Here is a 14,738-nt window from a genome sequence, read left to right as displayed (position 1 = left end):
TTTCCACCCCACAGACATGGGGAGGCAGAGGTGGGCAGCCACGTCCTCGTCGAGTGGCAGCATTTGCTCAAAGCCCTTCTCCTGAAAGCCATCACACTGAAGTGAGAGCTGCAGAGGAGGTAGTGTGTATCACAAATGTACAGTCGTGAGTTTCTGCTGGATGTCAGCAGAACCACATTTTTAGAGTTAAACTCCATGCACACAGGACTGCTGTGGGATCTCGGTCTTCTCCGGAAGCCTTCACCATCACCGACCCCCACTATTGCATCTCACCCACAGCGTAGGTGCCACAAGCCATGTGAGTGGAAGCAGAAGAGGGTTAAGCACAGAGATATCCAGGCTAGGCTAATGGCTAACCCACACAAGCCATCCATCCCAAGCATCGTACTGGCTAACGTTCGTTCTTTGGACAATAAACCGGACTACATCTGATTACTATGCTCAACTTAGAGGACTGTAAGAGACTGTTGTGTTTTTGTGTTCATGGAAACATGGCTTAGCAACAACGTTCCAGGCGGCACTATTCAGCTTGACCAGCTGATGTGCTATTGAGCAGACAGAGCTCTCTTCGTGGAAGGAAAAACCTGGGTTGGCGGGCTTTGTGTTTACATCAATGATGCGTTATGCCGCGATGCTGTTGTAATCTGCAAATACTGCTCACCCCTGGTGGAGTTTATGATTATTAAGTGTCGGCCGTTCTATCTACCAAGGGAATATACTGCCATACTGCTCGTTTCTGTTTACAGTCCTCCGAACAACAACAACAGCAACAGGAATGATGGACTAAATAAACTGTACCAGCACATCAGTGAGCAGCAGAAAGCACACCCTGATGCTTTTCTCACCATAGCTGGGGATTTCAAACATGCAGACTTAAAGTCTTAAAGAGTGTGTTTCCAAAAATACACCAACACATTAACTTTCCAACAAGAGGTAATAACATTTGAGACGTTGTTTACACCACACAGAGAGGAGCCTACAAAGCCCTCCCCTTCCCCCACATCGGTGCCTCAGACCACATCACTGTCATGCTAATGCCTGCATATGGACCGCTCATTAAAGTCGCCAAACCAGTTCAAAAACAGATTCATTGTGGCCGGAAGGGTCGTCGGAGGCTCTTCAGGACTGTTTTGACTCAACTGACTGGAACATGTTTAAGCAGGCTGCTACATACAAAAACACCACAGACCTCCAAGAGTACTTGGAGACTGTCACTTTATACATCAACAAGTGTATTGATGATGTAACATGTACAGACTCCTGAAAATGCAGAACGCTGCTTTCAGAGCTGGAGAGGACAGCCAGGGCCAACCTGTCCCATGGCATCAGAGAGGCTAAGAGTCAACACTCCAGGAGGATAGCCCATCAATTCATCCACTGCACAGAAGACTCCACCTCCTCCCAGCGACCAGGTGATGAAACTGACCCCAGACAGCATGAGAAGATCCTTCAGCAGGATCAATGCATGCAATGTTCCAGGTCCTGACAACATCCCTGGGCGTGTACTGAGAGACTGTGCAACAGAACTCACTGATGTCTTCACACACATTTTCAACATCTCACTTAGTCAGGCTGTTGTTCCCACATGTTTCAAAGCTACCATCATCATTCCAGTCCCTAAGACGCCATCTCCATACTGCTTCAATGACTACTGTCCTGTTGTACTTACTCCTATCCTCTTGAAGTGCTTGAACGGCTAGTCATGCACCACATCAAGTCTGCCCCCCCCCCCCCCTCCCTAGACCGTTTCCAGTTTGCATATCGGTCCAGCCACTCGATCGATGATGCCATCGCAACTGCCCTCCACTCAGCACTCACACATATAGACAAAAAGGACTCATACGTCAGAATGCTATTTATATGCTTCAGTTCAGCATTCACGCAATCATAGCTCAACAGCTCATTTACAAACTGGTCCAGCTTGGACTCAACACTTTGCAGTACAACTGGCTGTTGGACTTTCTGACTGGAAGACCTCAGGCAGTAAGGGTAGGCAACAACACATCCAGCACCATCACAAAGTTCCTGGGTGTGCACATCACAGAAGACCTCTCCTGGACTGACAACACCGCAGCACTGGCCAAGAAAGCACAGCAGCATCTCTACTTCGAAAACCGAGAAGAGCCAGAGCCCCGCCCCCCATCATATGCACCTGAGCTGCATCTGAATGGCACCTACAACGCGTCCTGCCGGAAGACTCTGCAACGCTTCCCTCTTCTGCCCCAGAACTATGAACCCCCCACCCCCAGATCCCACATCCCCAGGTCCTTCCACCCCCTCCTCCCACTAACATACGTTGGCACGCCACAGTCACTTTTTGCAGCATTGGTCTGCTCACTACCTCATTCAGCATGGAACTGATGTAATTCTACGACCTCATCAGTCAGTTTAAATAAAATAACTGCTCTTGAGCCCTTTTTCACTTTAATCAGACTGAATAGGCTTTTTTTGCACTAAATATCTTTTTATCTTTACTGTTTGTTCACTTCACTGGTTTGAACTGTATCTGCCACGTGCCCTGCACTGTTTTATTTAACTTTATTTTTATTTTTATAATATGTTTTTTACATGCCCTTATTGTATAGTCGTATCTTATACTTTATATTAGATTTTTAGGATCTACTGTTAGTGTTATCTGTATGCACCGAGGGTCTTAGAGAAACACAATTTCAAATCTGTGTATGTATGTACTGTACATGTGGAAGAAGGGACAATAAAGCAGACTTGACTTGACAACAATAAAATCCTGCTTAGGGCACCCATTTGGCCAGCAGCACCCTTGTGTGGCACACATGTGATGCTCATTATCACTCGCATCATTGGCCTCAATTTCCCACAGGTCTTAGCTCCGTTCCACTTGTTACACTCACATTCATCTGACCCCACGATTGAGTGCAACACCCACATGTCAAAATATAATCAACGACAGATGTATAAAACCAAGTTACCATTCAACATTTTTTTCTTTTTTTCACTCAGATGTACATGACAATAAGAAAAAAAAGATCTAATACTTCCATTTCATTGTGACTTGTTTTTGTTTATCTGATCCATGTCACTCTCTGATCTGGGAGAGTGAAGAGTTTCATTGTTCTCCACAGGTTGAGTAATTGTGGTGTCACAGATAAAGGTTGTATTACTCTGGCTTCAGCTCTGACATCAAAACCATCGAACCTGAGAAAAATTAGTCTGACTGGTAATCAACTAGGTGATTCTGGTGTGTTGCATCTCTCTTCTGGACTCAGGAACCCTCACTGTAAACTGGAGATACTCAGGTGAGAATCACATGGTCTGGTACGCAGATACATTTTGAAGATAAAAATATAGATTTTTTAAGGTTTAAGGAAGTAATGAAGAAAAAAAAGAGGGGTCAAGATCAGAAAGCACCGGGGGCTGCCGGAATACAAACACATATATATATATATAAACACTAATCAGGTATAACATTATGAAGAGAATAAGAGAATAACACTGATTATCTTTTCATAACCGCACCTGTTAGTGGGTGGGATATATTAGAGAGCAAGTGAACATTTGTGACCGTGGACCACATAACCAGGCATAAGAGTTCCTGTAGCACAAACTGGTAGAGCACTTGGCTTGGGGGCACAAGGTTGGGGGTTCGATTCCCCGGGAACACATGATATGTAAAAATTGATAGCCTGAATGCACTATAAGTCGCTTTGGATAAAAGCGTCTGCTAAATGCATTAATTTAATTTAATAAGAGTACATTTTGTGAAATTGAGATTTGTTTCATCTAAAAGCTGAACAAATAATCTTTCCATTGATGTATGGTTTAGTAGGATATGACAATGTTTGGCTAAGAACGATTTGAAAAACTGAAAACTTGAGTGGTGCAAAAAAAAAATCTAAATACTGAGAAAATCACCTTAAAAATTTTCCAAATGAAGTTCTTAGCAATGCATATTACTAATCAAAAATTTTTGATATAATTACTCTAGGAAATTTACAAGATATCTTAATGGAACGCCATCATTACTTAATATCCTAATGATTCTTGGCATAAAACAAAAAATCTATAATTCTGACCCATACAATTTTTTGGGGATATTGCGAAAAATATACCCAAGTTCCTTAAGACTGGTTTTGTGGCCCAGGGTCACATTTTGTCCTCAAAGTTGATGAGTTAGAAGGAGGAAAAATTTGGCAAGTTTGACAAGGGCCAAATTTCGATGGCTAGACGACTTGGACGCAGCATCTCCAAAACTGCAGCTATTTTGGGGTGTTCCTGGTCTGCAGTGGTCAGTATCTACCCAAAATGGTCCAGGAACAGCAGTGAACCGATATCAGGATCATGGGCAGCCGAGACTCATTGATGCATGTGGGGAGCGAAGGCTGGCCTGTGTGGTCCGATTCAACAGACGAGCTACTATAGCTCAAGAAGTTAGACAAATGAAAATAGAATGTAGGGGTGACCCCTAATAGTCGACTAATCAATGCTTGGATTAGAGGAGCCTGATTTGACCACCAATCTAACAGTCGAATATTAGCAGGGTGTTATTGATTATGCAATTTTGACTATATGGGATAGCTCAAACGTCTGATTTCACATAGAACTACCAGTTTTCTCCCAATAAGTTAATATACAGCCTATTATGATAAAGCTGTAAGAATCTGAAAAAAAAGAAGCTTCAAATTAATATTTTAAAGTGCGTAAATAAATCTAACCACCCCTATAGATTTATGTTTCACTTTCCATAATCCGTGGCCGAAAGAGGATCATTTTGGCGTCAGGGATTTCAAACTTTACCAAGACTCAAACTGACACAGGCAAAGACTGGATTTTTCTAACAGGTAAGGTACAAGTGATTTCAAAACATTTCAGCCGGTGTATATATATCGTGAATATATTATTTACCTGATTTGGTTTTGAATCAAGCACTTCATTGTACTATGATGATATCGCACAGCGCGAGCAGGTCAAACTGCAATGCAGAATAGTAATAACTATGACTGGACTGTAACACCCGTACCATTACAATGAGAACACCATTATAATAAAACACTGTGAATTTTTAGAGTTTAGCTGCCGTGTTTCTGCAAATTGTTTAGTGAAGAACTCGTCCATAAAAGTGTGCATTCAGATCCTAAGGATTTTCATAGTCGAATCTGAGTTTTCGAAACTTGCCGATATTCGACTGATAGTCGAATCTTATGTTTGGGGGCGGGGCAAAATACATAAACAAGTCAGACATAACATAATTACTAATGTTAACACACAGGGAAAATGTGTAATGAACACCTTGGAGATATAAACGGGGTAAATAATGTTTTATGTTTTGATTAACAGATAGCTAACACTTAACGTCAGCGAAACCATAACAATTAAAACAATTTTAACAATAGTGTAATAATATATAATAGCTCTCATTATAACGTTAACCTAAAACATTAGCAAGTTAATGTTCTGCATTTCTGTTTTGAGCTGCGCATGCTGAAGATGACCAGTAGAGTGACAAGGTTGATATCAAGTTTTAAATCAATGAAATTCAACTCATAATTTCATATAGAATATGCTTCGTTATTTATACAACATAACGTTAACATTAAGACTTAAAGGCTATTTGCAAAAAGGACCCGAATGCACATGAACATATCTGCGGGGCTCTGAATGTGAACTCCTTTTGTGGACGCGTTCTTCACGAAACAATTTGCAGAAACACAGCAGCTAAACTCTAAAAATTCACAACGTTTTATTATAATGGTGTTCTAATTATAATGGTATGGGTGTGACAGTCCAGTCATAGTTATTACTATTCTGCATTTTAGTTTGACCTGCTCGCGCTGTGTGCTGAAGAGATATCACCGTAGTACAATAAAGCGCTTGATTCAAAACCAAATGCATCTTATATCAGGTAAATAATAATTTCACAATATATATACACTGGATGAAATGTTTTGAAATCACTTGTACCCTACCTGTTTGAAAAAATCCAGTCTTTGCCTGTGTCAGTTTGAGTCTTGGTAAAGTTTTAAATCCCTGCCGCCAAAATCCTTTGGTCACGGATAATGGAAAGTGAAACATAAATCTATAGGGGTGGTTGGATTTATTCACCCACTTTAAAATATTAATTTGAAGCTTCTTTCTTCTCAGATTCTTACAGCTTTATCATAATAGGCTGTATATTAACTTATTGGGAGAAAACCGGTAGTTCTATGTGAAATCAGACATTTGAGCTACCCTATATAGTCAAAATGGCATAATCAATAACACCATGCTAATATTCAACATTTAGATTGGTTGTCGAATCAGGCTCCTCGAATCAAAGCATCGATTAGTCAACTATTCGGGGTCACCCCTAGTATATATTTTGCTATTATTATGTTACATGCCTAGGAATGATCTGAGCTCAGAGAGTGAGTTTGTCATTGTTCTCTACAGGTTGAGTAATTGTGGTGTCACAGATGAAGGTTGTGCTGCTCTGGCTTCAGCTCTGAGATCAAACCTGAGAGAACTTGATCTATCATGGAATAAACTAGGAGATTCTGGTGTGGGGTTTCTTTGTTCTGGACTCAAGAATCCTCACTGTAAATTGGAGATACTCAGGTGAGAATCACACATGGTCTGGTACTGAGAAATTATCTTTCTCTCTCTTTTGTTCTCTTTTCTCTTTTTTAAGGATGATTTAAGGAAATAATGTAGAAGAGAGAGAGGGGTTAGAAAGCATCAGAAAAACAGCATGAATCATGAGTCTCTATTTCATTTACATTTACATTACATTTAGTCGTTTAGCAGACACTTTTATACAAAGCGACTTACAAATGAGGACAATGGAAGCAATCACAATCAACAAAAGAGCAATGATATACAAGTGCTAGAACAAGTCTCAGTTAGCTTTAACACAGTACACATAGCAAGGGCTTTTAAATAATATAATAAATACAAAGAAAACAGATAGAATAGAAAAAGAATAGAGCAAGCTAATGTTAGAGGACTATTTTTGCTTTTCTTAATTGTATAATAAATGAAAAGAAAGATAAAATACAAAAAGATTAGAAAGAATAATTTTTAAGAATAATCATATTCAAGAAATAGAATTAGAATAGTGAGTGCTAAAGTTAGAGGGTCAAATAAAGATGGAATAGATGGGTTTTAAGCTGATTATTGAAGATGTCTAGGCACTCAGCTGCTTGGAGTAAGTTGGGGAGGTCATTCCACCGGGAGGGAGCATTTAATTTAAAAGTCTGTAAAAGTGACTTTGTGCTTCATTAGGATGGCACAATCAAGCAACGTTCAAGCTTCTAGATTGCACATGAGTCTGAAGTAATAAATTTAGGTAAATGGGTGCAGAGCCAGTGGTAGTTTTGTAGGCAAACATCAATGCTTTGAATTTTATGCGAGAAGCTATTGGTAGCCAGTGCAAATTGATAAACAGAGGTGAGACGTGTATTTTTTTCTTCTCATTAAAATTTAATCTTGCTGCCTTGTTCTGGATTAATTATAAAGGTTTGCTAGAACTGAATGGAAGACCTGCCAAGATGCAAAGAGAGCATTGCAATAGTCCAGCCTGGACAGAACAAGAGCTTGAACAAGGAGTTGTGCAGCATGTTCCGAAAGAAAGGGCCTGATCTTCTTTATGTTGAATAAAGCAAATCTGCAGGAGAGTACAGTTTTAGCAATGTGGCCTGAGAAAGTCAGCTGATCATAAAACATAATTTCAAAGCTTCTGGCTGTTTTTGAAGGAGTTATGGTTGATGTGCCTAAGTGGATGGGCAATTATGATGAAACGATAGGTTTGCTGCGAGCGCCAACCTCTCGCTCTCTCTGGTGAGGCCAGTAAGGAAGTGACTAAAACTGCAATTCATCGACTGGCCGCTTGACGCTGGCTGCAAAAGGGAGTCAGCCCCATAGACTCCCCATGTTAAAATGCCCAACTTTACAGCAGAAAAAAAACATCTTTATAGCCTGGTGCAAAAAATGATTTTGGTCTAAATAACTAATTTTGCACTTCATGACAACTGTGAGGGGGGTTAATTTTTCATAATTCATCCATTTAAATTATATTAAGACTTAAAGTTCTGCATAATTAAGGGTGTGGCCACTTGAGTGACAGGTGGATTGCCACTAATGACACTGCTGTCACACTAGGTGGGCGTGGATTCAACAAGTAATTCCCTGCCTTTTTGCCCATTTTTGATTGTCCGGGAGAGTTGCGCGGTGATGCGCTGCCAAGATGGCGATGGCCCGCTCTGCACATTTTAGGCTTCAAAAACACACTTCAGGAGTCTACGGGTGACGTCACGGACAGTACGTCCATGTTTTTATACAGTCTATTGTTTGCTGTAACCACAAGCAGTTCTGTCTTGGCAACCCTCTGGGCAACTAAATGATGTCTATCATTAGCCATTGGCTAATAAATTCTTAGATTTAACTCACCATTGTGTGTGTTTGAGGCTATTTTAAGATTAGCACAGATATATTTTCACTGACTGAGCATTTCAGAGTATCGCTCTCCATCAAGCAATCTGTAGTTTTTCAATTCATCTTAATGGACGCACAGCGCACCTGTATTTGCCAAACTTTAAACTCTCTGTGAAGGCGCATGACTCGCGTAGCTTTGCTGATAGCGTGTTTCTCACACATGCAAAGAGAGAAAGTTTTACTATGCTGAATGGACGTACTACATGTAAACTATATTATATGTAGAATTTTCCTGTCATTATTATATGTTGAATTTTCCTGAGTTTATTTAGAATTATTCACCTTCTTAGAACAAGCAGAAGATATGGTAGTGGGCGGAGTGGGCAGAGCTAATGCGCAAATGGGAATTTCATTGCCTGGGGCTGATTTTACTGTCCCTGTTTTGATTTTAGCAAATCAGATTGACCGAACACAGACAACGTGATTAATATTCATGAACCCAGCAGCTCGTCAATCCGTAGTGCATTGTATATTGTTATCATGGTACTAGAATTAGTCGTAGTCATCTTTTAACAATTATGATCTATTACTTATTTTTACAGAAACCCTAAATGACCAGCAATATTTTAAACATCACTACCAATCTTAGGTTCAGTTAAAATGAAAAATATGCATTCATACATGGTTACCAAGTTTTAGTTCTAATCACTAAAGTTCTAATTAAATAGTGCTTAATACCATAATATAATGCTTGACTGACTGATTAAGAAGCTAAGATTTAAGAAGTTGTGCCACCTTACAAAGATAAGCTGACTGGAATCATATATATATATACAGTATATGTGTGTGTGTGTGTGTGTGTGTGTGTGAAATATAGTATATCAGTCTGGTGAGTAAACTGAAAATGAACTAGCCAATGGCGATTATATTGCCAAGCTGTACATAGTAGCGCTGCAACTAACGATTATTTTTTTCTGTCGACTAATCTAACGATTATTTTTTCAATTAGTCGACTAATCTAACAATTATTTTTATTACAATAAATAATTAATCTTATGTTCTTTTTTTAATTAGCTAATGAATCCTTTGTATAACTACAAAAAAAATAAGTACAACTTCTAATATAATATTTCAACCTTTATTAATTTTCAACTTATGTGGTTGAAGTTTTTACAGTATAAAATAATAAAGAGGCAAAGAAAATTATTTTACTATTGTAAGTATGAGTTTATGATAGCGTTTATAATTAAACCACAGTAGCCATACATGTACAGTTGTCTGAGATGTCATGAAATGTTCTTTAGCATCACAAACCATAAAATGTAGTCAGGGTTCTGCTATGGTTTAGCATGGTTTCCAGAGATCTGGAGCTGATTCGGGGTAGCTCGGTGGTTTGTGACTGTTGTCTAGCATCGCGCTGTCTTTTTGTTCACACATCACGTCTTTTGCGCGCTCAAGTTCATCATTTCCTATGTAGGCGCGCGATAAGCGCGTTCATAATGGAAGCGACGTGGTCGCGATGCGCTCGTTTTTTCCAGGCGTGTCCGCACCGCATCGAGTTAAAAACATCTCAATGCCGCAAGCGCAAGAATATCAGACCTGAACCAGGAAGTTGGTCACCAGATCACACGGTAACCAGTTAAACCGTAACACCAGAGAGCACCAAGATGTTTTCCTCTGAGGTGCTGTGGTACACCATATCGGTTTTGTGAAGGGAACAAAGGGCCATTTTATTTGTCCTCTGTTTAAAGTATTCCCATACTTTTGATAACCGTGGTCTCTGTTTTTGTAATAGAGTGCAACTTTCTCCATTCCCAGTATGCCATTACGTGAGATGTAAACAAACAGTGTGACGCGTCGACGCATTTCACGCATGTCTACGTATTTTTGTAGTCGATGTAATCGATGACGTCGACGAGTCGTTGCAGCACTAGTGCATAGAGTACTGCTTGGCAAGGTTGAGTCGAAGGTGATGGTCCTTCATCCAGCAAGAAATGTCTGTTACACCAACTGAGATGCTAGCAGCTACTGTCGGATCAACAGGATGGAATGAGAGGTAGAGTTGAGTGTCATCAGCATAGCAGTGGTATGAAAAGCCATGTTTCTGAAAGATAGAACCTAATGATGCCGTGTAGACAGAGAAGAGAAGTAGTCCAAGAACTGAGCCCTGAGGCACCCCAGTAGTTAGATGTTGCGACGTGGACACCTCACCTCTCCGAGATACTTTGAAAGACCTATCAGATAGGTAAAACTCAAACCACTGAAGTGTGGTTCCTGGTTGTTCTGTGTGAGAAAGGCAGAGACTTGGTTGAACACAGCTTGTTCAAGTCTTTTTGCAATGAAAGGAAAAAAGGAAAATTGGTCTGTATTTCTCTAAAAGAGATGGGTTGAGGGTGGGTTTTGGAGTTATACGAGCCTGTCTGAATGATGAGGGGGAAAAAAAACAGTGTGGAGGGATGTGTAAATGATGTGAGTGAGTGCAGGTACAACTGCAGGAGAAATGGCTTGAAGGAGATGAGATGAAATAGGATAAAGCGGGCAAGTAGTAGGATGATTAGAACAGGTGAGTTTGGAGACTTCTGCCTCAGAGAGTGAAGAGATTGATGTGAATGAGTGTATGTTTGCTGGTAAGATGTGCTTGACGGATTGTGTTGTGGAAAATTGTGTACTGATGTTTTAAATTTTATTAATGAAAAACATGGCAAAGTCATCAGCTATTAGAGCTGATGCAGGAGGGGGAGGAGGAGGACAAAAGAGCGAGAAAAATGTTTTAAAAAGCATGCTAGAGTTAGACAAATTGTTAATTTTGTTATAGTTTAAAGATAAAAATTTGACACCACCTATACCATTATATGAACAAGCAAGCAAGATTTTTTTTTTCATTCAGCTTTTTGAACAAAACAATAATGCAGAGCCTGTGGCATAGAAGCCATAGACAGTTCCCTAGGGCGCAAAATTACTGGGGGACAGTTTTCTTTCTTTGTTTTTGTTTTTTTGTATTTGTGCGCTCCTATACCCATATATAAAGCAAAATAATATCTGACAGTTAACATAATTTTAGCAAGGATCAATAATCAAACTGATTAAAATAATGTTAAAATAAAATTAAAAAAATTGACATCAACGAAAATTCATAAAATTTGACAAGGTTGGACTAATTTAAAAACTTTCTGCTTCATGACATGATTATAATATATTATCATAAATGCTCTTAAAATATAATTTCAAAAAAAATGATCAGGGGCACAAGGCAGAATGCAGGGCAAATAAGAGGAGCAGAAAAAAAATCTCAATATGGGGATAAAATCACAAGTTAACGGCTGTGTATTTGCCCGTGATGTTTATGTAGTATTTTGAAATAGCCTTTTTTGAACATCTTAACCAGCAACACTGACACCATGGAATGTTTTTGCTTGAGTTAACTGCTTATTTAATTTTACTTTATTTTCTTTAAAATAAATTTAAGCTTCTTTAATTTTGTTTTAATATCAGTTACATACTGCATGCTTTAGTTCACCAAAAAGTGTCTAATTGTCTTTTGAAAAATACCATGACTAGGACTATAATCTAGGATTCATAAAATGAAATATTTAAGTATAAGTATATCATTTTCCACTGTACCTATGCACAAAATTGAAATGCAAGGTATGGGTATGCTAATTAGACTAACTAGCTAGCTGGCTAACATGTACAAATAAATTCCAAATAGAGCCTTTATTTTGTTGCCTTTGTTGTCTGTTGGACTATTTTAGGCATTTCATATTGCTCATATTTCCCTTTATTGTAATAAATACTTGTCACTGTAGGCATAGTTGTGGGAGTAGCTCATGTCTGGTCTCTTCAATAGGCTAATTTAACAGGTTCACTCATAAATTACCTACAAGGCACTTCAACATCTCCATTTATCACAATTTATTTACTACTTATTAATATTAATACTTATCAGTATTTATGTAATGTTATAGTATAGTAAAGAAAAATCTGCATTTTCAGATACTTCATTGTACTGGTCACACCATGTGTTCTTAAACTTCAGAAATATATTATCTAATGTTTTTCAGTCTTCATATCTCTTCATATTCAGTTTGAATTCATTTTTTATTCATCAGGTAAGGAACTCAAGTTCATTCATAGGCGTAATTTGCAGGTGGGACAGGTGGGACAAGATCAACAAATTATTCTTCATAATCTAATTAGGGTAATAAATAAATTAAAAGGTTGACTCCTTACGCATGAATAACTTGTGCAGTACAATAATGACCTGATTTTCACACTTTGTCACACTTTTCTTAAAACTTATTTTAAAAATGGAGCCCTTCCTTCTGCTAAGTTGGCCTGCCCTCTACTAAAGATTTTTCTAGTCAATTAGTCGCACGTTATATTAAGTTGATTAATATAATATAGTAACCATACTTTAATATATAGGCATTCCATGTATAAAGCAATTGCCTCAAAGCACCGGCAAATTGATATGAACGTGTCGGGGGCGAAGAGTAAGAATCACTTATTATTTAATGATGTTTTATTAACAAGATTCGGAAGAAGCACGTCAGTTACTTAGCCTAATCAACACAGGTGGACCACAATCAAGTAATCAATATCATAGTATAAATATTGCAGACTTATCTCTATCCATTGACGATTTATCAGCATCCCTCCTCCACCCCATCTCCTCACTTCAAGTTCACTTTATAAATAGACGGGGAAGGGGGGTAGTCTAGGTTCGGGCCATTCCCGAGCTCAGAGCCCTTCCCTGGACAGCACAACAAATACACATACCATACCTCAGCTAATTAAATGTAAGCGTGAACTCGTGAATTAATAAACTAGTGCTTTCTGAGTCAGTGTCGGGTGCAAAGCTGAGGCCGCCGAAAATCGAGTGGGCTAGTTTTCCTTATATATTTTTTTTTTTGTACATATAAAAAATAATAACCTGTTTTGGTTATATTTACTATTATAATTGCTACTAAATTTTTTGAGCAATCACACTGTCGTGACCACGGCATTGTACAACAGATGTACAACAGCTGCCATTTGTGTTGCATATGAGAAACATCAAACAACAACTTGTTTCAATTGCGCAGTGCTTCGAGTGTAGAGCTTGGTTTATCCAGGTTTAGCCTTAGACTTTTTTTTTTTTTTTAGTCCTAAGTGTTTGCTAAACGTTCTGTAATTTATATTTTGGATAATTCAGATTCACTTTGCTCGGCAGTGCAACATTGAATAGAAATGTCTTTCCAGAAAGGCGATAACACAATTTCAATGAACAACATAGAGCCAAGACAGTTATTTTGGAAATGTATCTAGCATTCTGCACACTTTAATTTAATGAAGGCTTCACATTTATATAGATATAGAAACTGATAAGCCCTATCCACCTTATTTTAAGAGTCATTAACTGACCACATCAATTTGACAATTGTCAGGTACATAAGCCTATGAGTTTCTTTTCTTTCTCTTTTTCTTATCTCGTGTGTGCAAGCATGAGAGAAAGAGAGAGAAAGAGCACACGGAACACACACAACACGGACAAGAACCTGTAGAGGACAGCATATTTTAATGCTTCAGTAACTAACAATTTAGTTTCCATACAAAGTAAATATTAGTTTAATTAAGTTATTTGAAACATGTAATTGGATACAATATTAACTGACTAGTTGACTAGTATTTTCAGTGCCAACTAGCAGCAGCAGTGCGATGCATCCCTGTCCATAACAACTGTGTCATTGTACTCTACAGGTTGAGAGATTGTGGCATCACAGATGAAGGTTGTGCTGCTCTGGCTTTAGCTCTGAGATCTAACCCCTCACACCTGAGAGAAATGGATCTGTCTAACAACAAACAAGGAGATTCAGGATGTGAACTGCTCACGGCTCTAATGAATTCTTCACATTATAAACTAAAGAAATTGCTGTAAGTACAAATAATTTCAAATAAATACTAATGTTTTCATTCTAAATTAATAAAGCAGAACATTTATCTAGGTGTACGCCTAATGTACTGTACATTAACATTAGTAGAATTGGTAGTTATTCCAAACAAAGGCATGCAAATTAAAATAGACAGGTATTGACTTTCAGCTTGGTTTGTGCTAATTTTAGGATTCCATTAAGAAATCATTAATTTTCATCTTTTTTTTTTTTCTTTTTTACAAATGTGATGCACAGAGAAATTTGGCTCATTCATAATTGATCTGTGCTCAATTAGCTAAGACATATTTAAAACTTTTATTACTTCAGTTGAATGTCTGATTTTAATGACTGTGTTTTTTATTTTAGGATTTTCAGTCAAACATCCATACCAGAAACGGTTACAACAGAATGGTGATAGCGAACAGAGGTCCTGAAACTGCA

At 38.4% G+C, this 14,738-nt stretch overlaps 1 protein-coding gene across 1 annotated transcript in view; it reads left to right on the top strand.

Moving 5' to 3' along the window:
• LOC128028806 (ribonuclease inhibitor-like) overlaps nucleotides 1–14,737 on the top strand; it is an 81,452-nt gene extending 66,715 nt beyond the window's left edge. The window contains exons 7-10 of the mRNA XM_052616140.1: nucleotides 3,102–3,275; nucleotides 6,406–6,570; nucleotides 14,125–14,298; nucleotides 14,664–14,737. Of these exons, the coding sequence (XP_052472100.1) occupies nucleotides 3,102–3,275; nucleotides 6,406–6,570; nucleotides 14,125–14,298; nucleotides 14,664–14,712 (562 nt within the window). The 3' untranslated portion in view covers nucleotides 14,713–14,737. The remainder of the gene's footprint in view (nucleotides 1–3,101; nucleotides 3,276–6,405; nucleotides 6,571–14,124; nucleotides 14,299–14,663) is intronic.
• Nucleotide 14,738: the final 1 nt, after the last annotated feature.

This window comes from Carassius gibelio, chromosome A15 (genome assembly GCF_023724105.1).
Source record: "Carassius gibelio isolate Cgi1373 ecotype wild population from Czech Republic chromosome A15, carGib1.2-hapl.c, whole genome shotgun sequence".
NCBI classification, from domain to species: domain Eukaryota; kingdom Metazoa; phylum Chordata; class Actinopteri; order Cypriniformes; family Cyprinidae; genus Carassius; species Carassius gibelio.
This window is presented reverse-complemented; position numbering and strand designations above follow the sequence as displayed.